Source organism: Mauremys mutica, unplaced genomic scaffold, assembly GCF_020497125.1.
Source record: "Mauremys mutica isolate MM-2020 ecotype Southern unplaced genomic scaffold, ASM2049712v1 Super-Scaffold_100409, whole genome shotgun sequence".
Classification (NCBI taxonomy): domain Eukaryota; kingdom Metazoa; phylum Chordata; order Testudines; family Geoemydidae; genus Mauremys; species Mauremys mutica.
In genome coordinates, this window is record NW_025423334.1 from 58,239 (window position 1) to 86,160 (window position 27,922).

General features: G+C 42.6%; 1 protein-coding gene across 2 annotated transcripts in view; it reads right to left on the minus strand.

The window, feature by feature from the left end:
- Positions 1-4,360: 4,360 nt before the first annotated feature.
- The window catches only part of LOC123361205 (melanotransferrin-like), a 71,381-nt gene continuing 47,819 nt past the window's right edge, over positions 4,361-27,922 (minus strand). For both annotated transcript variants that reach the window (XM_045001336.1, XM_045001337.1), the window contains 6 exons: positions 19,402-19,596; positions 17,525-17,681; positions 9,677-9,744; positions 9,388-9,575; positions 7,499-7,697; positions 4,361-6,456 (listed from right to left, as the gene is read on the minus strand). In XM_045001336.1, the coding sequence (XP_044857271.1) occupies positions 6,389-6,456; positions 7,499-7,697; positions 9,388-9,575; positions 9,677-9,744; positions 17,525-17,681; positions 19,402-19,596 (875 nt within the window). In that variant the 3' untranslated portion in view covers positions 4,361-6,388. The remainder of the gene's footprint in view (positions 6,457-7,498; positions 7,698-9,387; positions 9,576-9,676; positions 9,745-17,524; positions 17,682-19,401; positions 19,597-27,922) is intronic.

A 27,922-nucleotide genomic window follows, 5' to 3' on the forward strand; every position in this document is an offset into this window, starting at 1 on the left:
CAGGAGGGAGAATATCTTGCAAAATGTATGCTCTAAATTTTACTTTATATCACTTCATTATGCTTTGGCAACATCAAGAAGCATTGCCCACATAGGCGTGTGCAGCACATTTCATTAGGGTGTGCACCCAGGGAAATTTATTTATTTATTTTTTTTAAAGGTGAACATTTTTTGAATACTCAATCATAAAGGACATTATTTTTATTCATCAAACAAACTAAAGAAACTAAAACTTAATTTTAAAAAAATTGTTTAGTTAACACCTAAACTTTACTTTAAAAATGAGACACAAAATACCAATTTTTTGCTGTACTGATAACCAGGCATATACAAAGATACAGTCAATTTTCATGATCTTTATCGTTAACCAGATAATGAGCTAACCCAAACTGACCAAAACAGATTAAGGTTTCTTCATCTTCCTGTCCTAGAGAATGAGACATTGCTCACCAGGTGTTATGGACTTAAATTCCTCAATCACTTCATTGTAATTAACTGACGAAGCCAATTTTTCTTCAATGTACAAAATCATGAGTGAGTCGAGGCACTGTTGGGGCACTGTACTTCTTAGTTTGTTTTTTACATGTGCTAGTTTCAAAAAGGCTTTCTCACATGAACAGCTTGTCTACTCCTTTTCTTATCTTAACAATGAACCGACCCATATTTTAAAATTAAAAGGGGATATCATACGATTGAATTAAAATGTAAAGCCACAGGCTTGTTATGCTATTTCAGTAGAGTACACGCGACAGATTACAAACACTGTAGACACTGTGCTGGGCATGCCTGATGCGGCTGCTTATATAGGTCAAAGAATTTTCTAGACTAGTAGTCGGAGGGGAGGGAAGGACCAATGGTAATGCAGAGCCGCAGTAGTGGGGACGCATGCTGCGAGCAAAGGCGTGCTTTTTATATAGAGCAGATCATGCGATTAAATTAAAACGCAAAGCCACTTTTTTTTCTGCGACTTTAGGGCAGGTATGGGCAAACTTTTTGGCCTGGGGGTCACAGCGAGGTTCCAAAATTGTATGAAGGGCCAGGTAGGGAAGGCTGTGCCTCCCCAAACAGCCTGGCCCTGCCCTCTATCTGACCTCCCACCCACTTCCTGCCCCCCGACTGCCCCCCCGCAGAATCTCCAACCCATCCTGCTCCTTGTCCTCTGACTGCCGCCCCAAGACACACACCCCCACCACCACCCCGGGACCCCACCCCCCACCAACCTCCCCGCTCCCTGTGCCCTGACTGCCATGACCCCTATCCATCACCACCACCCCCTGCCTAGTCCTGACAGACCCCCAGAACACCTACGATCCAACTCCCCGTCTCCTGACCACCACCCCAGAACCTCTGCCCCATCCAACCCCCCACAGCTCCCTGTCTCCTGACTGTCCCCAGGACTCCCTGCCCCTTATCCAACCCCCCCCCCCAGCCTGGCCCCTTACTATGCTGCTTACCTCCCGCCTCTCCCGGAGCCTCAGCGAGCCACGTCCAGGAGCGGCCCTGGACAGCACTGCAGCGGTGTGGCTCTGGCAGGACCCGAGCTCCTGCCACTCGGCCCATTGGAGCTTGCAGCCCCGCCCCCTTACCACGTGGCTCAGCAGGAGGCGCTCAGGTCCCACTGGAGCCGCGCTGCTGCAGCGCTGTCCAGGGCCGCTCCTGGATGTGGTGCGCTGAGGTGCCAGGGGATGGGGGAAGGCAGAGGTGGGGCCGGGGGGGGAGCCTCTGACATTCTCGTGGGGACCCCTGCGGGGCCCATGGCAAATTGCCCCACTTGCCACCCTCCCCCCGCCCCCCCCCCCCGGGCGGCCCTGCAATTACTTGTTTATACTGCTATTCCAATTGATTTATTTTATAACTATATGATGGAAAAATGAGGACAGTAAGCATTTTTTTTCAGTAATAGAGTGGCTGTAATACTTTTGTATTTTTATGTCTGATTTTGTAAGTAAGTCGTTTTTAAGTGAGGTGAAACTTGGTGGTATGCAAAACAAATCAGACTCCTGAAAGTGGGTACAGTAGTCTGGAAAGGTTGAGAGCCACTGTTCTAGACCAGTGGTTCTCAACCTTCTTTCATTTGTGGACCCCTAAAAAAATTCAAATGGAGGTGTGGACTCCTTTGGAAATTTTGAATGGAAGCGCTGATCTTTTTGGAACTCTGTTGTCTGTATATATAGTTGACTTCTGGTCAGTCAGTTTTCAGTCAGAGTCTTTTGCATAGTCTAAGTCATGGGGGTCTGTGGACTACAGGTTGAGGACCACTGTTCTAGACAGTCTCTCCCTAATCATGTGCTTTTATGTTTAACCAATTAGCTTTTCAAAATAAAGGCTCTGCTTAGATAAGTGATTAGTCTTCATCTGCAATTTAGTATGGTATAAAATTCATAAATACAGGGAGCAGGGCTTGAATTGTTGGTGGGGTGTTCAGTATAACAACAACTCTTCTAAACTTAGGGTTAGGGTGCTCCAGAATCTACATTTTCGTTTTAAAAAAATCTCTAGTCCTTATGGTTATGAAGATAACTAAAAATATGATACACATCAGTAACCAATGCAGTGATGGCTGCCTAAAGTCTGCAGAGAGTCTGAAAGAATGCTCTTGAGATGGGTCAACTACTCTTGTGCATTTCAGATTAAGCACCTGTAAAAATCAGGACCAGATTCTGTACTGCATCTCCTGAGACTTTATGTCACCTTTCTGCCATCCAGATCCTGGGCTGCTATGGAGAATGAAATTACTTCCAGCATACGCTAGAGGCCGAGTGCTGAGACCATGCCATCACCCACCCAATTTGTTTTACTTTATTTTATATTATTTTATTTGTAACTGCTGCCTTCCCCTCAGTACAGCACCTATGCTATGGTCTCAGGGGTAGGGAGGAAGGTACAAGGTCAGTCTCATAGACTCTATGCTGATCCTATATCGAGGAACTTCTCCCCAAGCCCATTGCAACTCCTTTACATCCTCTATAAAATGCCAGACTGGCATATGGGAGCTGGTGTGGAGGCCAGAATCTGGCTCCATGATTATAAATCCTTTGAGATCCTGGAGTAGTAGGTGTGATAGAAGGGTAAAGGCATAACAACGGTGTGTCTGGTATAATTTTATCACCATCACACCAAAATTCTGACAAAATTAAAAACAACCCAAAACGGCCTCAGTTTTCCTCAGCAAAATGTAAGGTTCCTGCTTGCAAAAACTGCATCTTGTTTTAATGAAAAATTCAAGGCAAAAATTAACTTTTTTGATGAAAGTTTGACTTTTTTCGTTCCTGAGGTTGAGAATGTCCCTGGACTATAATTTATGCTGATAACCAAATGCAACACATTCATTCCTTGTATTGGAGTGGAGCTACTCATGAAAGAATGTAGTGTGTTCATTGTGAGTAGGTTACAGTTTAAAAATAAATTAATTTTATTAATCTGAATTTATTCTAGTTAATTAATACAATTCTAACACTACCAAATAGCATATATAATACCTATTTGAAGATCATTAATACCCTATAATTCTAAGGCCATAGATCAATGAGAGACTTTATGGAAAGTGTAGGCAAAGTTACATTTCCAGTTACACATACATGATTTTCAGCTCCTACCTGTCTGAGTGTTCAATGCACAGCTGATATAATGAGCTGAGGCTCAAGGGATTGGTGATGGCATTTCACAATTAGATAATTCAAATCAAGCCCGGGGCCAGTAGTAACTAAAAGGTGTTACAAATGGATAGTTATTTGGTGGCCTATGTGAAGAGTCCAGTTTTTAGTGGCCTAATGTCCTCATCCCCCAACCCCCACATAATTGGTATATAACAATTCTAGCTACCTACCTGATTATTTGGCCTCCATCCCCATAGTATCTGAGTGCCTCCCAACGTGAAAAAGAAACTAAAAGAAAAGAAAAGTTACAACAGAGAGGCCAACGATTAAGTTGGTCATTGAGACCCAACTAATCCCCCACACTTAGAGGTGATCCCATGAGAACTTGAGCAAGGCACATTGTGCCTCTTCCTATATTGTACTCTTCCTGTATTGTACCTGATCTGTGAGTATAAGGATGATGTCACTGTCTTGGCCTGTGTATCTGGGAGCACTACATTTACAAAGACAATTTACCTTTGAAGGAAAGTATTAACATGAAATTATTAATAGTGCTGTTCCTTCATATAGTAAAAAAGGGTAACCTTACTGCCCACATGCTGGCTGCAGTAAGAAGGACCAGGTTCAATTTTCTAGGAGTTCTTTCTGAATACTTACACATGCATAAGCCCTCACCACCCAAAAAACATGGGAAACTATATATATATCACCCTGGGTGACCTTGATGGTCAATACTTCCCACTAATAAGCACTGATTCTAATGATTTAAAACAATGAGAACTTTATTAGGGGTACGGGAGACAACAGAATTAATTTGGGAAAGCCAGGAATTAATAAATTAACAATATCTATTAAGTAAGATTCCCCTCCCCTTTGTGTGTTTTAATAATAGTCCGAACCTCAGTCCATCTCTTGCAATTGTAAGTGGCTAAAGCATTTTAGTCACTTCCCTCATCCCCAACTTCCCAACTCAACAGTTTGTTGGCCAAGGTTGCTGGAGTCCAAGAATTCTAGCAAGTCATTCTCTAGCCCCAAAGGGAAGAGCTGGCTAGTGTTCTTAAGGGCTCTCTACCACCCAATCCAGCTGAAGTTATTTCAGCTTTCATTGTTGGGTATGAAGACCTGCACCAGAGTCTCTGCTCTTTACAGCTTCAGTCCAAGGTACCTCAGCACCACCATCTGTTTCAGCTCTGGTTGTTGCCTTGAAGCCATCTGCTCTCTTGAGACTACCTCTGTGCTGAGCCTTCAGAAAAGGATCAGTAGTATATAGAACCCTTAACAGAGTCCTCATCATCAGAGAGAAACTCCCCATGGAAGACAGAAATCTATCTTTTCTGTTAGGTCTATCCAGGCTCCCTTCCCTATGAGTGCCTAACTATGGTCTAGTCAGGGTGACCCCTTGCCCCAGGCATATTTCTTGCAGTTCTTCCATTTTCCAACAAGAATAATAGTGTTTTATTTCCCAAAACACAAAACTAAAATGCCCCAACTTGTCACATAACCGAAATGCAAATGAGGTTGGCCTATTCATTTTGTGTTCTCAAGCATCTGTGGGCCACTCTTCTCCTTATTCACCAGCTGGTGTCAATAGTAAAGTCCCCACTCTCTAGTGCTTCAGACATGAGGCTTACATCTGGAAGGACATAGGCAGCAAAACCAATAGTATTAGGTGTGACTTGGGGAAGCCAGGGGGAGAATGGCCTTAGAAAAGGGAGTCAGAACCTTCAGAAGTTCCCTGAGATCTTTAAAGGATTATCCATACTCAAAGGGGAAACAGCAAAACATTTAAAACCAATATTCATGTCCCTTACAAACACCATCAATGCAAAATGATGGAGGCATTGTTAGAGAATTCTCCCCTCTGATGTGTATTTAAAAACATTCTTTATTAGTGCTAAAATAGGGGATCCCTTAAGAAGCAGGCACACTGACCTGGCAACTAAATATTAGTTACACAAATGCACATACATATTGCAGTTGTCTGTTTAGACTACAGATTTCTTGTACAGAAAGACATGCAGGCCACAAGAAGGAGGGGATCTCTCAATGAAATGAATATACAGCAGGTTTAAAACAAACAAAAGGAAGCACTTCTTCACACAACACACAGTCAATCTGTGTAACTTGTTGCCAGAGGATGTTAGGGGAAGACCAAAGCAGGCTTCAAAAAAGAATTAGATAAGTTTATAGAGGATAGGTCCATCAATGGCTATTTGCCATGATGGTTAGGGATGCAACCCTGTGTTCCTACACCTCTGACTTACAGATGCTGGGAGTGGACAAATGGGAGAGTGCTACCAGGCCACTGGGATAGGCCTTTAATATCTTCAATCAGGAAATGTTGGCTGTACAACTTGAAAAAGTTTGGATTAAGTTCTGAGGGCACCTTTTCAAAAAAAATGACCAAAAATTATCCATAGTTGTGAGTATCAGACACCTCAGTCTATTTTTGGGACATGCAACAGCAGGATTGTATTTGGAGCCTATTTCCTTTGGCATCGAAGTGCCATGGCTAGGAACAGCATCCGTAAAACAGGGTAAGAGAGGCAGGGAAGCAAAGGGAAGGGGGCAAGGATGAGGCTGTAAACTGCATCCCTCTCCCACCCTCCCAGATCTCCCATTACCTTTATGGATATATAGAGCATCAGGGAATAGCCTGGATAATTCTGCTGCTCTCCATATGCATCTCTCATTCATTTTACAAGTTTGACTTCAGTTTATTTAGATTATTGTTTACCAGTATTTCAGTTTATTATGCTGAATATCTGTTAATCCAAGGAATGGCCTAATGATCACGGGTAAAATCTAACCTGAAGGACACTAGTTGCCAGCAGCCCAACGATGTTCATGGATATTGCAGCTATGAATAAAAATACAAATTGAGCATTAAGGGTTAGAAGCTGATCTGACTGCTAGCTGATTGTGAAATAGTTATACAGGAGCAGGTTAATCAATTTAATCAGCTCCAAATACAGTTTTTAGCTCCTCAGAGGCATTGACCACAACAAGCAGAAAGGTTCTAGAGCCAGATCATTCCTAAATGATCACCCAAATCATTCCCACACCAATTTAAATATCACAGAGCAAAATGACATCTTTTCCTAAGCAGGTAACAGTGACATTGAGGTGCAAATATATGCTGGTTATTCAAATATAAACAAATTCAGTGAACACATGTACTTGACTCATCTGCTCCTGAACTCTCCTTCCCAGCTGCAAAACATAACCCCTGCAATCTCCCTAGTTTTCCTCAGCCCCCAGTGAATGCTGGGATCCCTTGCTTCCTTCCAGTGGATGAAGAGCCTCGCTGGATACCTCTTCCCAGCCACCAGCATCTGCATGATGCAAGAAGCTCCCTGGATTCCACACTTTATCTCTGTCCACAGCCTGCGCTCCCAGCATACACTCATCCCCTGCTGTTTGCTGACTTCAGACAGAAGTTGGGAACCACACGAGGTGAGGAAGGGGATAAGCCGGAAGAGAGCCAATGGAAGTGGGGGAGGGATAGCTCAGTGGTTTGAGCATTGGCCTGCTAAACCCAGGGTTATGAGTTCAATCCTTGAGGGGGCCATTTAGGGATTTGGGGATTGGTCCTGCTTTGAGCAGGGGGTTGGACTAGATGATCTCCTGAGGTCCCTTCCAACCCTAATAATCTATGATTCTAAGTAGGAGCATTCCATCAAGATGGACAGATTGGATTCACTATCCAGGAGTCCCAACACTGCTCTGTCTCCCAAGGTCCAAAAACTGTCCCTCCTCCACAGCACAGAAACCCAGTGTCTATGTCATGGAACTTGGGAATTGTCCAGTCCATAAAGATCAGACAGCACCTTACAATTTATATGAAAGAGGAAGAGACTGATTTTCCTCTGTCTCACATACATCAAAAAATGCTGGCTCACCTGCCCCAGAGCACTGTGGTGATTGCATCCCTTCAAGAGAATCTATGTATTCACTCCCCAGCCATTCTGCATAGGTTGTTTTCTCTCCTACTGGTACAATCTTAATGGTGGAATCTTTAAAGATCAAATCCGTTCCTAGGAAATCTGAGGAATCAAACATTTTGAATCCATTTCCATTGCTGTCATTTCCAAAAAAATCCTGAAAGCAATGCGGAGTTTCCATTAGTATCAGAGTTTGTATTATATAGCCAGTGCTATATTCATCTTTAGCAGCATACATAACACAGTGGAAACTAACCCTCCCTATTGCTCAGAAGCTCACAGACAAACAATTCTAACTTCAAATTATTTGCCCTTTATATTATCATAAGTTTTTTAAATCAATTTGGAGTAACCTTTTGTGTTAGTTAAAGGAGCCCAATAGAATATTCCAGTTAAAGGTGAAAAGCTTCTTCAGTGTCAAGCCCATTCAGTGCTTGGCCAGTCTGCTGAGACTCCCAATATTGCAGCCAATTAGCAAGATATTTTCTGTGATCGTTATGGCATAACTTGAACCTTTTCTCCGTTTGGAACTCCCACTGTAGTTGGCTTTCACATCCAGCCATCTATTTAAAATGTAATACATAAGGGCCAAATTCTGCTCTCTGGTTCAGTGTCAAAGTGAAGGCAGCAGTTAAAAATAAAATAAAATAAAACAAATGGGGGAAAAGGTATATAGACAGAAAATTGGAAGTTATGAAGTATATAAATTTGTTAAAGAAAGCTAAAAACATCAGAAAAAAACCCATGGCGGGCAGTGACAACGAAAACAAGGAGTTTTTAAAGAATATTAGAACAAAAGAAATCCTAACGATGTTATAGGACCATTACTAGTATCTTAGTAATGGAGAAGGCTCCATTGTTAAACATGATGAATTCAAATCAACTTTCTTCCTCTTTCTCTTCCTCCTCTGTGTTTCCAGGGTGCTAGCAGGGGGAACACGGAAAGTCCAGGAAAGACAGTCTCCATATTCTTAGTTCCTGTGTGGGGCATCACAGCAGCCCTCGGTAGCCAGTATCAGGGAAAGCCCTGCTCGGCTACTGCATTCCTGGGCTGGCACATGCTCAGTGGAGACAGAGAATTTAGCTGCCAAACTAACATATCACTACAGAGTACATGCACACTGAGATTTTCATAAGCTTGTAACTCAGGCATAGTTGGACAAATTTCCAGGGGGCTTGCAAAAGGCACATCACAAAAGGTGACCCCCTTGCCAAATTTCAAGTCCCTGCTCCAAAGCATGGAGTCATTAGCAGTCAACAACATGGTGTTTTATTAACATGAGCAAAACAATGTATTTTCCTCTAATCTCGTGCTCAGAAACACTTGAACCATTTTAGCTGAAACTTTCTCTAAACATTCATCTTGAAGCAGACACCCAGCATGGAAAATTTTAGTCCCAGTTGTTTAAGTTTAATAAAGTTATAAGCAACTGAAAACAGAGTCTTATAATGGAAAGTGTTGGGCAACCTTAAGTTTAGGTGTCAGTATCTGCACCACCTATAATAAACTGAATAGTGTGAAGGGTGGTTTTGTTTTTTTTTGGAGAGTCTGCTACTACGTCCTGGAAGGCATTATGTTTTCAAAAGTCTTCTATATAATTACAATAATTTATCATACATGCTCTTTTCTCGTGTAGCTGTTGCCTTTCTATTATGAATTTAGGAAGCCTTCAGGATAAACAAGTATTATGGTTGTGTGCATTTTATTTTATATTTTTAAATTAGGAGCATTCCTTAGGCTTTTGGAAATTTGCCATTGCAGCCTGGATTGGACCAAGTTTGGATACCCCTGCTCATAATGAGCTGAGAATGGCCACTTCATCAGGTGAACTAATTGTAAATTATACCTGAGCTTTGTCCAGTAGTCCATATACAGCAAAAATGTTGGTGTCTGGGTGGACCATGACAACCTGGGCAGGCACCTGAGCCAAGTGACAATGAGCAAACTGAGTGATTTCAGCACGGGCTGCATTTGGACACAGTAACTGGAAGTCACTGGACTGAAGGTGAAGAGCCCAGGAATCAGCATTGTTACCTGAAAAAGGAAACTCGCCATTGTGACTCACTGAATGCTTCAGAATAAAGAGGACAACAAAAATAATGAGTTGTAATAAAAAGGTATTTAAAACTAAATACCATCAGTGTTCTCAAAAACTGTTGAGTGCTTGACAAAGGCCACATCACCAGAATCCTCCATCAGACACCTTAAAATAAATGACAGATAAAATTCAATGCAATACAATGCAATGACATACAAACTCAATACAGTGCAATGTAATCAATGCATCTTTAGTTTGTATAGTATCTTTCATAAAAACTGTCTACCAAAATATTTCATAAGATTAGGATCTGATCTAGCATATATTACTCATAAAAGTGACCTTACTGACTTCACTACTTATGTGCTTCTTGTACATGGTAGGTTGCAGGGCTGCTATTAGCAGGTCAGGCTGCTGTATCAGTTATGCAAGACAAAAACTTCCTCCTCAGAGGGATACACACCAGATGTGTTCACTATAAGATCCCTTAATGTTCTGCCAAGTATGACTGAGGGTCACTTAAATAAAATGTTACACATAGCACCACCTACTGGTTGAATAGTAGAATACAAAAAGAACAGGAGTACTTGTCGCACCTTAGAGACTTAACACATTTATTTGAGCATAAGCTGTAGCCCAGAAATCTTATGCTCAGATAAATTTGTTAGTCTTTAAGGTGCCACAAGTACTCCTGTTCTTTTTGCGGATACAGACTAACACGGCGGTGGCGACTCTGAAACCTAGTAGAATACAGTTTAGCAGTCCGTTTCATCGCCTCCTTTAACTTCTCTTATCATTTACAAAATTTACACTATCACGCTGTCTTTGAAGTTCAGTCTGTAACATGTCTCTGAATCATATTGGTTTTCTAACTACACAACCCCAACACATAACAACTTTGTCATCTAGTTGTCGGTTTTTTGGAAGTCTTGAGTCATCATCTTCTTGCTCTGCATCCCATCAGTAGAGTTTGCTCTGTTGACTGTATTTTCTGAAGAGCAAACTGTAGATGGTGGTGGGTTCTATTGAATTTTCCAAGGTTGGTCTCGATCACATGTGGCCTGGGTGCTGAATTCTTTTTCTTTATGACAGCTGGAGTGTGACTCTTTCATTTGGGGAGGCTTATGTGAGTGACGGCAGCTCCCTCTGTCCCAAGACCCTGCCCCTGCTTGGCCTGTTCCCCGAAGGCCTTCCCCCATGTCACCTCTTTCCACCCTGCCTCTTCCCCCGAGGCCCTGTCCTCGCTCCACCTCTTCCCACCCCCTCACTCCACCTCTCCCCACAAAGTCCCCCGCCCACCGCTCACTCCTCTGCATCCCTTCCCCGCCCATCACTTTTAAAAGTGGGAAGGCTATGCCCTCCCACCTTTTTCCTGCCTTAAGGACGAGCAATGGGTGGAGAGGAACAAGTGGCAGGTGGGAGAGTCTTGGGGGAAGAGGCAGAGCGGTGGAGGGAAGAGGCAGAACGAAGGAGGGGGCTTTAGGGGGCAAGAAGCGGTGTGGGAGAGGGGCTTCATGGGCAGAGGTTGAGCAGTAGCAGGGCCTCGGGGAGGAGCAGGGGTGGAGCACAGGTGGGGACACAGTCCAGGAACCGGTGCCCCTCCTACTTCTAGGGTGCTTCTGGTGGCAGTGCTCCAAAGGCAGTGGGACGGCACGCCTCCAAAGGGAGGTGACCTGTGCTACATCTGGGATTTCTTGCTCCCTGCATGGCCAGACTTTTTTGGGGAGGCAAACCTCCCAGCCTCTTATACATGCTGCCTATGCAGCTGGAAGTGGCCAAACTTTTTCTTCATCCAATTTGATACAAATGGAGTCACCAGGTTCTAGACACTGCTTTTTTCTAACTGAGTGTCATCCATTGTAAAAGCGTTCGTAAGCTCTTTTTGCCTTTTCATCTAATATGGCTACTTTCTTCATATCTGTCCACTTTGGAGATAGATTCTTTTGAAAAGAATTCTTTTGTACTTCTGAACTGTCTTACCCCCCAGGAGCTGTGCTTGTCTACATTGACCAATATATGCTGGTTAGCATATATCTACCTCTATATATAAAACAATCAATATTTATATCTATCTAGCTCATATTAATATGTGTTATCAAGACCATGTATGCAGTAGTGTAGCTAGGGGGGAGCGGGGCAGCGGCCGCTTCCCCACCGAGCACAAGTGGTGCCTTTTTAATTTTACTCACCCGGGAGCGAAAAAAAAAAGGTGCCACTCGCTGCAGTGCTTTTACTGACAGAGCGGTGCTCCGGGTCTTCGGTGGTACTTCGGTGGTGGGCCCTTCACTAGCTCCGGGTGTCTTCAGCAGCACTGAAGCTTCATTGCTGAAATGCTACTGAAGACCTGCGGAGTGAGTGAAGGTCCTGCCGCTGAAGACCCAGAGCTCTGCCCCCTCAGTAAAAGTGCCACTGCGGGTGGTGCCTTTTTTTTTCCCGCTCCCCTTGTTCCCTCCACCTGGCTACACCACTGCATGTATGTATTAAGCACAAACAGCTTTAAGCACAAATATTATAGCAGTTCTATAGCCTAAATTGGCCTATACCTTTACTATAACCCTATTCACTCATGCTAAATCGCCCATAACACCTTGCATTAGCTGAAATAAGCTTTGGTGTAAGTAGATAGGAAAGCTGTCAATATCAGGACATATGAGGTATTTTACCATAGCAAAAGGTAGCGAGTTAGTCTCTCAGGCCAGTACTGGAATATCCCAAAGGAAGAGGACAAGACATAATGGTTGTTCTACCTTGGTACAAACCTAAAAAATATCTTCATGGGCCAGTACCTGGAGTGCTAGTATCCAAAACAAAGATAAGGACAGGAACAGGACATGTTAAGGAACTAGAACAAATTGATTAGTTGAATTTTAGTGACATGTAAAGAAATATGTAATTTGTAAAATTATCGTACAAATACAATCAGCTGAAATGTGTAACTTTGGGAGCACACCTTTTCATAAGGTGAATGTAACAACACTACATGAGATGGTTTGCTGGAGACTGGTATTGTATAGAGCCTTCTTCCTGTGCTCTCTTATTATAAGCTCATACCAATAAATTTGTCTGACATTGGTTATTTTGGTTTCCTGAGACTATTTCATGATTAAACAAAGTGCGGTCAAGCAATTGACTATACATTTTATCAATAACCATATCCAGTAGCTGCTATTGGTATTGATCTATAACTCAAAAGAGCAAGGAATGACTCTTCCTGCTGTAGGATTTTCTTGGCTGTCTGTACAGCTCTCTCAGCCTCTCCACACACTTGTAGGTAATGTAGGCTGCTAGTAATATGATCAAAATCATATTTGGTTCAGAAAGATTTAATAGCTATTCTGTTCAATTTCCCCACTTTTTCCAGTCACTCCTTCTGAAGTCTGTCTATCCCAAATGCTCATGATTCTCTTAGGTTATGTCTACAGTACCCGCCAGATCTATTGGGGATCGATTTATCGCATCTAGTGTAGACGCGATAAAATCAATCCCCGATCGCTCTGCCGTTGACTCTGGAACTCCACCGTGGCACGGGGAAGCGGCAGCGGTCGACTCGCCGCCATCCTCACAGCCAGGTAAATCGATCTAAGATACGCCGACTTCAGCTACGCTATTCACGTAACTGAAGTTGTGTATCTTAGGTCGACTCCCCCCAACCACCCCAGTGTAGACCTAGCCTTTACAGAAAATGTTCCCCATAATATAAATCCCAGGTACAGCCTTTACTACTATCAGATCATGACCTTGACTTTCCCCCAAATGTTGTAGCATGAACCTTTTAAATACCTATACACTGTATTCAAGTCTTTCCCATAACTCTTAGGCTAAACATATTCACTTCTTGAAATGCTTCCTCATAAAAAATGTTGTGATTCCCCACATAAGACTTGAGCAGTGGCAGATTACCACACAGGCCAATAGGGCCCATGCCCAGGGGCCCCAGCCAATTTGGGGTTCCTGGAAAAAAATCTCCCTTCATCTCAGCCCCGGAGCTGGAGGAGCTCTTGGGGGGACAGAGCTTCCCAGGTTTTGGGGCCAAAGCAAGGGATAGTGTGCACTGGAAAGGAGAGAGTGGCGGGGCAGGAGCAGAATGGGTTGGGGCCATGGGCAGGGCCTCAGGCAGAGGGGGTGGAATGGGGTGGGGCCACAAGCGGATGGAATGGGGCCATGGGTGGAATGGGGGTGGGGCCACAGAAGAAGGGGAGGAATAGGATGGGGCCATGGGTAGGGCCACAGGTGGAAGGGCTGGGATGGGGCCACGGTTCTAGTGCCAGTCCCCCTCCTCCCCCCACTTGCTCTGGCCCAGGATCCCAGGAGACCGTAATCCATCTCTAGACTTGAGACACCTTCATGGTGGTACATTATCTTAGAACAAATGGCACAGCTCAGCCACAATGGTATTTGTTGCTTATCATTTTGTTGATTGCTAAATGATTACCTGAAGCTATGAAGTGTGACAGAAGGTCTGGGGTCTGCCACTAATCTACATTCCATGGCAAGGGACAATTGCTTGGGTGGTTAAAAAGAAAAGAAGTTTGGATAAGCAGGATACAGCCGGACAAAATTAATTGTAAAAGGCTGTGCTTGAGTTCAATAGTTAGGCATTTGAAAGGCAGCTATTAGCTCCTGGAAGGTGGGAAAGCAAGTGCTTGCCAACCCTACTGTATGTGTATTTATCTTCAGAAAAGTGTTTTGGGAAAATAGGGTTAGAGCTGTGGTGGGGTGGGAGAGGTTTATAAGGGATCTAGGGTGAAGAAATGGGAAACAGCTATTGCTCTGGACACAGGAGCATGAGACTGATACATTTAACAGCAAAGGTGAGAGAAGGGAGTTGCTCTTTAGACATGTAAGAGCATTCTTTCTTCTTTAGCTAAGCTGGGGGAAAAAACCTCTCTGGGCTTAGGCTGAGTATCCAAATGAGGTATGTTATGAAAACCATTTATTTTATTTCTCTTTATTTGTCATAAATCCTGTTTTAAGGCAGCTACTCATAGCCTTAGACTTTAAGGCCAGAAGGGACCATCATGATCATCTAGTCTGACCTGCACAACAAAGGCCACAGAACCTCACCCACCCACTCCTGTAATAGACCAATAATCTCTGGCTGAGTTACTGAAGTGCTCAAATCATGATTTAAAGACTTCACGTTACAGAGAATCCACCATTTACACTAGTTTAAACCTGCAAGTGACCTGTCCCCATGCTGCAGAGTAAGTCAAAAAATCTCAGTGTCTCTGCCAATCTGAGCTGGTAAAAATTCCTTCCTAACCCCAAATATGGTGATCAGTTGGACCCTGAGCATTTGAGCAGCACCCAAAAGCCACACACCAGGAAAGAACAGGTGTACTTGTGGCACGTTAGAGACTAACAAATTTATTTCAGCATAAGCTTTTGTGGGCTACAGCCCACTTCATCAGATGCATAGAATGGAACATATAGTGAAAAGATATATATACATACAGAGAACATGAAAAGGTGGCAGTATCCATACCAACTGTAAGAGGCTAATTAATTAAGATGAGCTATTATCAGCAGGAGAAAAAAAACTTTTGTAGTGATAATCAAGATGGCTCATTTTAGACAGTTGACAAGAAGGTGTGAGGATACTTAACATGGGGAAATAGATTCCATATGTAGCCCATGAAAGCTTATGGCCAAATAAATTTGTTAATCTCTCAGGTGCCACAAGTACTCTTCTTCTTTTTGTGGATACAGACTAACACGGCTGCTACTCTGACACCAGGAAAGAATTCTCTGCAGTAACTCAGAGCCCTTTCCGTTTAGTATCCCATCACTGGTACTGGGGCTATTTGCTACTAGCAGTCCCAGATTGGCTTTATACCATTTGTAGCGGGGTGGTCACCCACTCCAGCCCTGGAAGGGTTAAACCCAGCCCTGGGAAAGGGCTGAGACTGTGAAGCAAAGCTTGGGCTGATTGGGGAAGGCAGTAACAGCTGGGGCCATGCCCCAATCAGGCCCAGCTGGTCCTTATAAGAGGCTGCAAGCCAGAAGCCCAAACAGTCTCTCTCTGCCTTCGGGGCTGGTGCTGGTGCTGGGAAACTCAGGGTGCCTAGAGTGAGGCAGGGCTAGGGGAAGGCCAGAAGAGCTGGGGAGCTCCAGCCTGGAAACCCCCCAGGCTGCAGGCCTAGTATAAGGCCAAATAGGTATTGAGGTTGCAGGGGGCAGCCCAAGGGCAGAGGAAGGCAACAGGCCCAAACCCTCCTTGCCAGCGATGAGTGGCTTATACTGCAGTCTGCCCCAGGGAGTGGGAGCTAGTTGGTGACTGGCAGTAGCCTACAACTGAGGTGAGGTGGGCATAGAGGGTGGGGGTTCCCTGGGGAGGGGAGACCCTGAGATTGAGGGGTGTACAGCCAGGGGGCAGCACCCAGTGAAAGGGTCAACCAGAGTCCAGGGAGGGACAGGGGGGCCAAGTGGCAGTGGGACACCGGCCTGCAGAGGGTGCTCCAAGGCTGGCAGAGCTAACGCCCAGAAGAGACCAGCAGGAGGGGCTGCAGGGGTGAGTTCCACATTCCTACACCTTTGTAGCCAGTCTCATCATACCATCCCCATACACTTATCAAGCTCAATCTTGAAGCCCGTTAGGTAAACGTTTCTAACCATCCAAGGAGTGAAATTCTGGAACAGCCTTCCCAAGGGCGCAGTGGGGGCAAAAAAACTAATTTCAAACCTAGACTTGTTGATGGCCTGTTTACATCCATTTGTCCACATAGTCTGCCTGAAATGAGAGCCAAATCTTCAAACCTTTTTGAAGAGGAACAGTATGAAGAAAGGCATTGTAAGCTGTGTACAGCCTTCCTGCCCTAAAAAAGTCCTGATAGGTTAGGGGTAGGGAGCATATCACACCCTGGCTTTTTGCCGTTGGCCTGCCTCCCATTGTGGGGGTGGTATGGCAGCTGGATATTGGCTACTGACCACCTGATAAGTGATTCCCCCATTGAAGGGGAGGAATGTCACTGCAGAACAGAGACAGGGAATTGGCTGTCGGTCACCAGGTTGCTCTAGGTCAATCAAGCTGGCACAGGGAGAGGATTGGAAAGGTGCTGCTGCAGTGGCAGGCTGTTTCATTTTGTGGTAGGAGAAAGACATCAAAGGCGGGGACAGCTGAGAGCAACTGTGGGGAGTCGGGCAAGAGGCAGCAGCATTCGGCACCCCAATCTCCCAATACAGCCCAGCATCTGTGACTTCAATAAAGTGCCAATTGGTACCCAGGATGGGGTGAAAAGCACTCTGGGTCAGTCTGCTTGAGCTTTTAATTGGGTTAGAGAGCATTAAGCACTGGGGGTTGTGTATACTGTACTATTGCTAGGAAATGTATAGATAGGGGTCTACTCCTGGAATTTGCCTTGATACTGAGTGAGAGTTGCCCTGCTTAGATAAGAGTTTTATTGTTGAGAGCAGTGTTGGTCCTGGGATTAACGCCTGCTTCTCAGAGGGAGGGGGTGTGTGTGTGTGCGCGTGCGCGCACAGGGATTTGGGTAGGGACAAGGGGAGATGGTATTCCCAGACTCAGTCTAGGATCTAACAGTTTTCCAGGAGTCCAATCCCCACCATCTCAATCAAAAAGGCATGGACAGAAGCAACTTCTTACAGCAAGATGTGCTGCCCAGGGCTGTGATGGGTGCACACAAAGAGAGATGCTTAATGTACCAAAGAGGTGGTGTGTCAACTGAGACGTGGGTGATATGAAGTGGAAGCTTTTTGGTACATTTTTATTGCTGGACTTCTGGGAGAGATTTGCGGGACAAGTGCCATGTTAAACTTATTAGAGAGACAAGGTGAGTGAGGTAATATCTTTTACCTGACCTCACCCACCTTGTCTCTCTAATATCCTGGGACCAACATGGCTACAGTTACATTGAATACAATAATGCCTCCTCATCTTTTGCAAAATAAGCATCCATGTTGCACAATGATTATGTTTGTTCATTACCTGAAGGCTCCACTGTAGCTATAATAACGTTCTTGGGTACTTGCATCACATTTATTGTTTCCACTATTATCTCCAATGCAAAGCTCACAGAGTTTTGATGGGTAACTGTCCATCTTGGCTGCAGGCACACAGCTAGCAGAGAAAAAGTCACTCACAGCTGGAAAGAGAAAGATCATAGAATATCAGGGTTGGAAGGGACCTCAGTAGGTCATCTAGTCCAACCCCCTGCTCAAAGCAGGACCAATCCCCAACTAAATCATCCCAGACAGGGCTTTGTCAAGCCTGACCTTAAAAAGCATGGAGAGGTGCGTGTCAGCCATTCACAAAACACCTAGATTACAATATCATTTAATTACATGACAATGCAGGTTTCACTAAAAAGCCAGCAACATGCACATGCATTATATTAGGTTTACTGGAAATGACTAATTATATCTTTCAAAACGTCTTCAAAATGCAATCTAGATTGTTAGCTGGCAAGATAGGCCAAAGGACAGATTGGGTCAGATTCTGCAAGCGCACATGCTAAGTTTATAGCTGGTTAACTGGGGTACAAACTGCTTTGATTACAATAGGCACTTCAGCTGCATTTCTGAAAGTTGGTTTAAGACTTTGCATGTCCAGTTTGTTAAAACATGCAAATCAATTCAGTGCAAAACTGTGCTCTCTATGTAGAGACTACACCTGCACATTTAAAGAAGGCTACCTACAATATCAGGCCTGCCCACTTCTTTGTTCATTCATTTGCACACACATTATTAATTAAAAATGCAACTGCAGGGGTAAAACTCTACTTTGAGAACTACTCATTCTGGGCCGAAAGCCTGCAGACCTTGTTTAATCTTTACTCCAATAAGGTCTTGATTAAATAGAAAGTTTTCAGGATTTGGCCCATGCACAATCTGTACACCCAATTAAGTCATAACTTTTCAAATATTTAGCCCAGAAGTCTGTTCTTGCAGATCAGTACATATAGGTTGGAAAATACACCAGAACTGTGGGCCAAATTCTCCACCGACTTCCAGTAAATCCTGTCTGATCATATTGTCTTCAGTGGGGTTGCACAGAATTTGGCTCCATGTTTCTTCTTCATTCGAGACTTCCATAAAAAGTATAACAAAGAGCCTAATCCTGCAACCCTTACTTACACAAGCAGCCCCATTGACAGCAATTATCCCCAGAGGTGCACATTGAAGTATAGAGCATTTATGACGCTGTGTAACCCACACCCTTTCAAATCATTGATGGTGAAAGCATTGGAAGTGTTCCGTTTCACTAATGCCACAGCATAGTACATGTTGCTGTTGTCATCAGGTTGTTGGGAAGAAAAAAATAATTATGCCTTTTCCTGAGTGTCCTTATTGTTTCATGAAAACCCATTTAGTGGTACCAAGACCACTTAGAGAGGGAGATTAATGAGTCTGTTCTACAGCTTTAGTTAACAGCTATAGGGCATTTAGTTCATGCAGTAGAGGCTCATGCACTAAGGTCCATAGGACCCAGGTTCAATCCCACCTGCTGATGACCAAGGTCTGTCAGTGTTAGGACTGCTTGCAGGAGAGGAGGGGCTGAAGGACTGGGGCCACATTGTTTTGTGGTGAGTCAACCATAAGATGAAATGGGGGGAAAAAAAGATTTTTCTTTTCTACAAGAGGAATTTCTCAATGTGATGCACAGAGGTTTCCATGCATCACTCCCATGAACCTTCCCAGGCATAACAGACCTAATCCTCAGGCATCAAGATAAGCATTTATTACCAATATGAAACACACTAGTATAACACAGAGCTACGAAACTTCTCTTGGGACTTTTCTTCCCTGAATAAAAAAAGGCACAACCAAACTGTCACTGCATCTTCTGCTGTGTGGAATCCTTACCTTGAGGAATGTTGCAGTCCATGGGCCTAATAAAGCCCCTTTTAATTAGAACACCAATAGGGATGTTCCATCCAGCCATTCTCCCATATCCTGTGTGGCAGGACTTTTTCCCTTTCAGATCATTGATGGTGAAAGCATTGGAATTGTTCCGTTTCACTAATGCCACAGCATAGTACATGTTGCTGTTGTCATCAGCTTGTTGGGAAGAAAAAAAGAATTATGCCTTTTTCCTGAGTGTCCTTATTGTTTCATGAAAACCTGATTGATATGTCAGATCAATTATATCTCATTTGCTGCTAAATTCCTAACTCATCCTACACGAAGGTTATGAACCATGGAATGTCATTTTTCCTCCTTTCATTATAAATGTAATTCTTAATTAGTGTTTTACACTAACAATCTGACATTCATGTGGAGCCTTTCATTTATATAGATGTCTTTACTGCTGCCTTAATATAGAGAGGGGTCTGAATTGCTTTTTCAAATGCCATGAAAATATTTCTATAAATTTTAGTTTTTAGGAATTTACCCCACCACCACCACCTTTTTCCCCACTTTAATTTTGCAGAATCCTCCATTTGGGTCCTAAGCTACATGACGAAGCTGCTTTAAAAAGCACATTGCTTATACAGATTTGGAGGAAAAGCTCTAAACATTTTGCAGCTTTCCATAGGCTTGGTGACAAATAACAACACTAGTCAGCCTTTCATCACTCTACTTTTGAAAAATATCAGTGAGGGGAAGATTTTGATCTCAGCTAGAACTTAAAATGTAAATTTCTGTATTATTTTCTTCTGTGAATGTTCTTTCATTTATCCCCTGGGTGAAAAATGATTTTTGACACAGACAACAAAAGCTATGAACTAACACCACAAAATTCCAGAAACCTTCACATCTTCGCAGAACTGGTGAAAAGACAAAAAATCACCAGTAACATTTTGGGTAAACGATGTTACTCAGCCCTTTATTCGCAACTCATTGCTAGAGCACAAAATATTTGTTGTGTGTGGGTGAACAGAAAGGGCAGTAAGACATGCATGAGGTCAGATCATCAAAGAATAAGCACATAGAGCAGCCAGGGTCTGCCACTGTTTTGTTCTGAGGCCTCCCCTATCTGTGACTCACTTTCCCTATTTGTAAAATGAGGATAATGATATTTATCCTCCTTTTTAAAGTGCTCTGACATGTATTGATGAAAAATGCTACATAAATACTAAGTGTGATTATTGTGCAGCCCAAGTAATAAACTGTACTCATGGCAGGATTAAGTATTATCTAGACCATCCCTGACAGGTGTTTGTCTAACCTGCTCTTAAAAAGCTCTAGTGATGGAGTTTCCCCAACCTCCCAAGGCAATTTATTCCAGTGCTTAACTATGCTGACAAGAAGTTTTTCCTAATATCCAACATAAACCATCCTTGCTGCAATTTAAGCCCATTGCGTCTTGTCCTATCCTTAGAAGTTAGCAGAAATTTTTTTCTCCCTCCTCCTTGTAGCAACCTTTTATGTTCTTGAAAATTGTTATCATGGCTCCTCTGTCTTCTCTTCTTCACACTAAACAAACCCATTTTTTTTCCATCTTCCCTCATTGGTCATGTTTTCTAGACCTTCAATCATTTTTATTACTCTTTTCTGGACTTTCTCCAATTTGTCCACATCTTTCCTGAAATGTGACACCCAGAACTGGACAAAATACTCCATTTGAGGCCTAATCAGTGTGGCGTAGAACAGAAGAATTACTTTTCTTGTCTTGCTTATAACACTCCTGCTAATACATCCCAGAATGATGTTTGTTTGTTTTTGTGTGCAAGTGTTACACTGTTGACTCATATTTAGCCTGTGATCTGCTATGACCCTTGCTACACAATCAATTCCTATTTTGTACATGTGCAACTGATTATTCCTTCCTAAATGGAGCACTTCGTATTTTTCCTTATTGAATTTCATCCTATTTGCTTCAGACCATTTCTCCAGTTTGTCCAGATCATTTTGCATTTTAATCCTATCCTGCAAATCACTTGCAACCCCTCCCAGCTTGGTATCATCCACAAACTTTGTAAGTGTACTCTTTATGCCATTATCTAAATAATTGATGAAGATATTGAACAGAATTGGACCCAGAACTGATCCCTGAAAGACCCCACTCATTATGCCCTTCCAGACTGACTGTGAACCACTGATAACTATTCTCTGGGAATGGTTTTCCAACCAATTATGCACTCATCATCTAGAAGTTCCATCTAGGTCAGGCGTAGGCAACCTATGGCACGTGTGCTGAAGGCGGCACACGAGTTGATTTTCAGTGGCACTCACGCTGCCCGGGTCCTGGCCACTGGTCTGGGGGGGTTTGCATTTTAATTTAATTTTAAATGAAACTTCTTAAACATTTTACTTTACACACAACAATAGTTTAGTTATATATTAACGACTTGTAGAAAGAGACATTTTAATGTTTTTAGAAGGTATTACTGGCACACGAAACCTTAAATTAGAGTGAATAAATGAAGACTCAGCACAGCACTTCTGTAAGGTTGCCGACCCCTGATCTGGGTTGTATTTCCCTAGTTTGTTTATGAGAAGGTCAAGCAAGACAGTATCAAAAGCCTTACTAAAGTCAAGATATACCACATCTAGCACTTTCCCCTATTCACCAGGTTTGTTACCCTGTCAGCAGAAGTTATCAGGTTGCTTTGTTCTTCACAGATCCATGCTGACTGTTACTTATCCCCTTATTTTCTTCTACGTGTTTGCAAATTGATTGCTTAATAATGTGCTCCATTTTCTTTCCAGGTATTGAAATTAAGCTGACTGGTCTGTAATTCCCCAGATTGTCCTTATCCCCTATTTATATATTGGCACTATATTTGCTTTTTTCCAGTCCTCTGGAATATCTCCTGTCTTCCATGACTTTTTGAAGATAATCACTAATGGTTCAAATATCTCCTCAGTCAGCTCCTTGAGTATTCTAGGATGTATTTCATCAGGCCCTGGTGACTTGAAGACATCTAATTTGTCTAAGTAATTTTTAATTTGTTCTTTCCATATTTTAGTCTCTGATCTTACCTCATTTTCACTGTCATTCATTATGTTAGATGTCTAATCACATTGGCCTGCTGAACCTAGGGTTGTGAGTTCAATCCTTGAGGGGGGCCATTTAGGGATCTGGGGCAAAAATCTGTCTGCGGATTGGTCCTGCTTTGAGCAGGGGATTGGACTAGATGACCTCCTGAGGTCCCTTCAACCCTGATATTCTATGATTCTTACTACTAACCTTTTCAGTGAAAACATACAAGAGTCATTTAGCACTTCTGCCATTTCCACACTTTCTGTTGTTTTTTTCATCCTCACTGAGTAATGGGCCTATCCTGTCCTTGGTCTTCCTCTTGCTTCTAATGTATTGGTAGAATATTTTATTGTTACCCTTTGTTTCTAACTAGTTTAATCTCATTTTGTGTCTTGGCTTTTCTAATTTTGTCCCTACATACTTGTGGTGTTTGTTTATATTCATCCTTTGTAATTTAACCTAGATTCCACTTTTTGTAGACATCTTTTTTTCTTTTTGAGTTTCACATCACTGAAGATCTCCTGGTTAAGCCAGGGTGGTTTCCTGCTATACTTTGCTATGCAGTGGGATAGTTTGCTTTTGTGCCCTTAATGTCTCTTGAACTGTTTTTTCCCCTTAGACTTGCTTCTTCGTGTCTCTTCTAACAATTAAATTCTGTAGTGTTGAAGCTTCTTTGAAGGAAAAGCAAGTACCTTCTCCTTTGCCATGGTTAGTATGATTGACTGGCCAGCCAGCATTCTCAGAAAATTGCTGCAAGACAGGATCATCTTTAAATGACACACACTGCCTTCAACAGTCCCTTTTTATACATTCAAGGATCACATTAGCCCTTTTGGCCACAGCATCGCTCTGAGAGCTCAAGTTCAGGTGATCATGCGCAATGACCTCCAACGTTATTTTCAGAGTCACTGTTTCCCAGGCTAGAGTCCCCCCATCATGTAACTAGGGCCTACATTCTTTGTTTCTAGGTGTTTAACTTTACATTTGGTCAAATCAACATGCATATTGTTTTTGTGCTCAGCTTACCAAGTCATCCAAATCACTTTGTATCAGTAACATAACATAAGAACATAAGAAAGGCCGTACCGGGTCAGACCAAAGGTCCATCTAGCCCAGTATCTGTCTACCGACAGTGGCCAATGCCAGGTGCCCCTGAGGGAGTGAACCTAAAAGGCAACGATCAAGTGATCTCTCTCCTGCCATCCATCTCCATCCTCTGACGAACAGAGGCTAGGGACACCATTCTTACCCATCCTGGCTAATAGCCATTTATGGACTTAGCCACCATGAATTTATCCAGTCCCCTTTTAAACATTGTTATAGTCCTAGCCTTCACAACCTCCTCAGGTAAGGAGTTCCACAAGTTGACTGTGCGCTGCGTGAAGAAGAACTTCCTTTTATTTGTTTTAAACCTGCTGCCTATTAATTTCATTTGGTGACCCCTAGTTCTTGTATTATGGGAATAAGTAAATAACTTTTCCTTATCCACTTTCTCAACATCACTCATGATTTTATATACCTCTATCATATCCCCCCTTAGTCTTCTCTTTTCCAAACTGAAGAGTCCTAGCCTCTTTAATCTTTCCTCATATGGGACCCTCTCTAAACCCCTAATCATTTTAGTTGCTCTTTTCTGAACCTTTTCTAGTGCTAGAATATCTTTTTTGAGGTGAGGAGACCACATCTGTACACAGTATTCGAGATGTGGGCGTACCATGGATTTATATAAGGGCAATAATATATTCTCAGTCTTATTCTCTATCCCCTTTTTAATGATTCCTAACATCCTGTTTGCTTTTTTGACCGCCTCTGCACACTGCGTGGACATCTTCAGAGAACTATCCACGATAACTCCAAGATCTTTTTCCTGACTCGTTGTAGCTAAATTAGCCCCCATCATGTTGTATGTATAGTTGGGGTTATTTTTTCCAATGTGCATTACTTTACATTTATCCACATTAAATTTCATTTGCCATTTTGTTGCCCAATCACTTAGTTTTGTGAGATCTTTTTGAAGTTCTTCACAATCTGCTTTGGTCTTAACTATCTTGAGTAGTTTAGTATCATCTGCAAACTTTGCCACCTCACTGTTTACCCCTTTCTCCAGATCATTTATGAATAAATTGAATAGGATTGGTCCTAGGACTGACCCTTGGGGAACACCACTAGTTACCCCTCTCCATTCTGAGAATTTACCATTAATTCCTACCCTTTGTTCCCTGTCCATTAACCAGTTCTCAATCCATGAAAGGACCTTTCCTTTTATCCCATGACAGCTTAATTTACGTAAGAGCCTTTGGTGAGGGACCTTGTCAAAGGCTTTCTGGAAATCTAAGTACACTATGTCCACCGGATCCCCCTTGTCCACATGTTTGTTGACCCCTTCAAAGAACTCTAATAGATTAGTAAGACACGATTTCCCTTTACAGAAACCATGTTGACTATTGCTCAAGAGTTTATGTTTTTCTATGTGTCTGACAATTTTATTCTTTACTATTGTTTCAACTAATTTGCCCGGTACCGACGTTAGACTTACCGGTCTGTAATTGCCGGGATCACCCCTAGAGCCCTTTTTAAATATTGGCGTTACATTAGCTAACTTCCAGTCATTGGGTACCGAAGCCGATTTAAAGGACAGGTTACAAACCTTAGTTAATAGTTCCGCAACTTCACATTTGAGTTCTTTCAGAACTCTTGGGTGAATGCCATCTAGTCCCGGTGACTTGTTAATGTTGAGTTTATCAATTAATTCCAAAACCTCCTCTAGTGACACTTCAATCTGTGACAGTTCCTCAGATTTGTCACCTACAAAAGCCAGCTCAGGTTTGGGAATCTCCCTAACATCCTCAGCCGTGAAGACTGAAGCAAAGAATCCATTTAGTTTCTCCGCAATGACTTTATCATCTTTAAGCGCTCCTTTTGAATTTTGATCATCAAGGGGCCCCACTGGTTGTTTAGCAGGCTTCCTGCTTCTGATGTACTTAAAAAACATTTTGTTATTACCTTTGGAGTTTTTGGCTAGCCGTTCTTCAAACTCCTCTTTGGCTTTTCTTATTACACTCTTGCACTTAAGTTGGCAGTGTTTGTGCTCCTTTCTATTTGCCTCACTAGGATTTGACTTCCACTTTTTAAAGGAAGTCTTTTTATCTCTCATTGCTTCTTTTACATGGTTGTTAAGCCACGGTGGCTCTTTTTTAGTTCTCTTACTGTTTTTCTTAATTTGGGGTATACATTGAAGTTGGGCCTCTATTATGGTGTCTTTAAAAAGGGCCCACGCAACTTGCAGGGATTTCACTTTAGTCACTGTACCTTTTAACTTTTGTCTAACTAACCCCCTCATTTTTGTATAGTTCCCCCTTTTGAAATTAAAGGCCACAGTGTTGGGCAGTTGAGATGTTCTTCCCCTCACAGGGATGTTGAATGCTATTGTATTATGGTCACTATTTCCAAGCGGTCCTGCTATAGTTACCTCTTGGACCAGCTCCTGTGCTCCACTCAAGATTAAATCTAGAGTCGCCTCTCCCCGTGTGGGTTCCCGTACCAGCTGCTCCATGAAGCAGTCATTTAAAGTATCGAGAAATTTTATCTCGGCATTTCGTCCTGAAGTGAAATGTTCCCAGTCAATATGGGGATAATTGAAATCCCCCACTATTATTGGGTTCTTAATTTTGATAGCCTCTCTAATTTCCCTTAGCATTTCATCATCACTATTACTGTCCTGGTCAGGTGGTCGATAATAGATCCCTACTGTTATATTTTTACTAGAGCATGAAATTTCTATCCATAGAGACTCTATGGAACCTGTGGATTCGCTTAAGATTTTTACTTCATTTGAATCTACACTTTCTTTAACATATAGTGCCACTCCTCCCCCTGCACGGCCTGTTCTGTCCTTCCGATATATTTTGTACCCCGGAATGATTGTGTCCCATTGATTACTCTCAGTCCACCAGGTTTCTGTGATGCCTATTATATCTATATCCTCCTTTATCACAAGACACTCTAGTTCACCCATCTTATTATTTAGACTTCTGGCATTTGTGTACAAGCACTTTAAAAACTTGTCCCTGTTTATTAGCCTACCTTTTTCTGATGTGCCAGATTCTTTTTTATGTGACTGTTTATCATCTGATCCAGCCCTTACATTATACTTCTCATTCCTCTGCTCCTGACTATAACCTGGAGATTCTCTATCATCAGACTCTCCCCTAAGAGAAGTCTGTGTCCGATCCACACGCTCCTCTGCAGCAGTCGGCTTTCCCCCATCTCCTAGTTTAAAAACTGCTCTACAACCTTTTTAATGTTTAGTGCCAGCAGTCTGGTAGACAGTGATCTGTCTACTTCATTATTTACCATTCCCCAAATCTATGTCATCTGTAAACTTATCATTAATGATATTATGTTTGTTCCAGGTCATTGATTAATAATAGCATAGATCAAAAACACACCTGTTTGATGATGATTCCCTATTTACAATTACATTTTGAGACCTGTCAGTTAGCTGTTTTTTTCATCCATGTAATATGTGCTGTGTTAATTTTGTATCTTTCTAGTTTTTTAATAAAAATATTGTGTAATACCAAGTCAAATGCCTTACTAAAGTCTAAATATATTACATCAAGAGATTACCTTAATCCACTGAATTTGTAAACTCTTAAAAAAATCAAGTTAGTTTGAGAGGCTTTATTTTCATAGAATCATAGGGTTAGAAGGGACTGCCAGGGTCATCTAATCTAACCCCCTACCAAGTTGCAGGATTAAACCATAAACCATGTTGACTGGCATAACTGCCTGCTGCTGAGGTCAGAGATTTTAAGCCCAGAGTGCACCATTATGATCTCTAGTCTGACCTCCTTCATAACACAGGCCAGAGAACCTCATCCAGCAATTTGTGTATCAAGCCCATAACTTCTGCTTGAGCTATAGCATATCCATTGGCAAGAGAACCAGTCTTCATTTAGACTTCAAGGTGAAGGAGAATCCACCATGTCCCTGGGTAAACTGCTCCAATGGTTAATTATATTCTCTGTTAAAAATTTCTAGTCTGAATTTGTCTAGCTTCAGCTTCCAGCCACTGAATTTTCTTCCCTATATAAATAATAATTGTTCATGTAATCAAGTCAGTTATTAAACTAGTAGATAGGGGGTAATCTGTGGACATGATATATTTTAATTTTAGTAAGGCTTTTGACAGAGACCCACATGACATTCTCATAGGCAAACTGTGGTAACATGCAGTGTGTGCACAACTGGCTGAAAGACCATATCGTTATCAGCAGCTTAATGTCAAAGTTGGAGGACATGTCTAGTGGGGGGTCACTCTTGGGCCTGGGGCCATTCAATATTTTATTAATGACTTGGAGAGCAGGCTTTTAAATTTGCAGATGATACCAAGGTGGGAGGTGTTAACACTTTGGAGGACCCAATTAGAATTCAAAATGACCTTGACAAATTGGA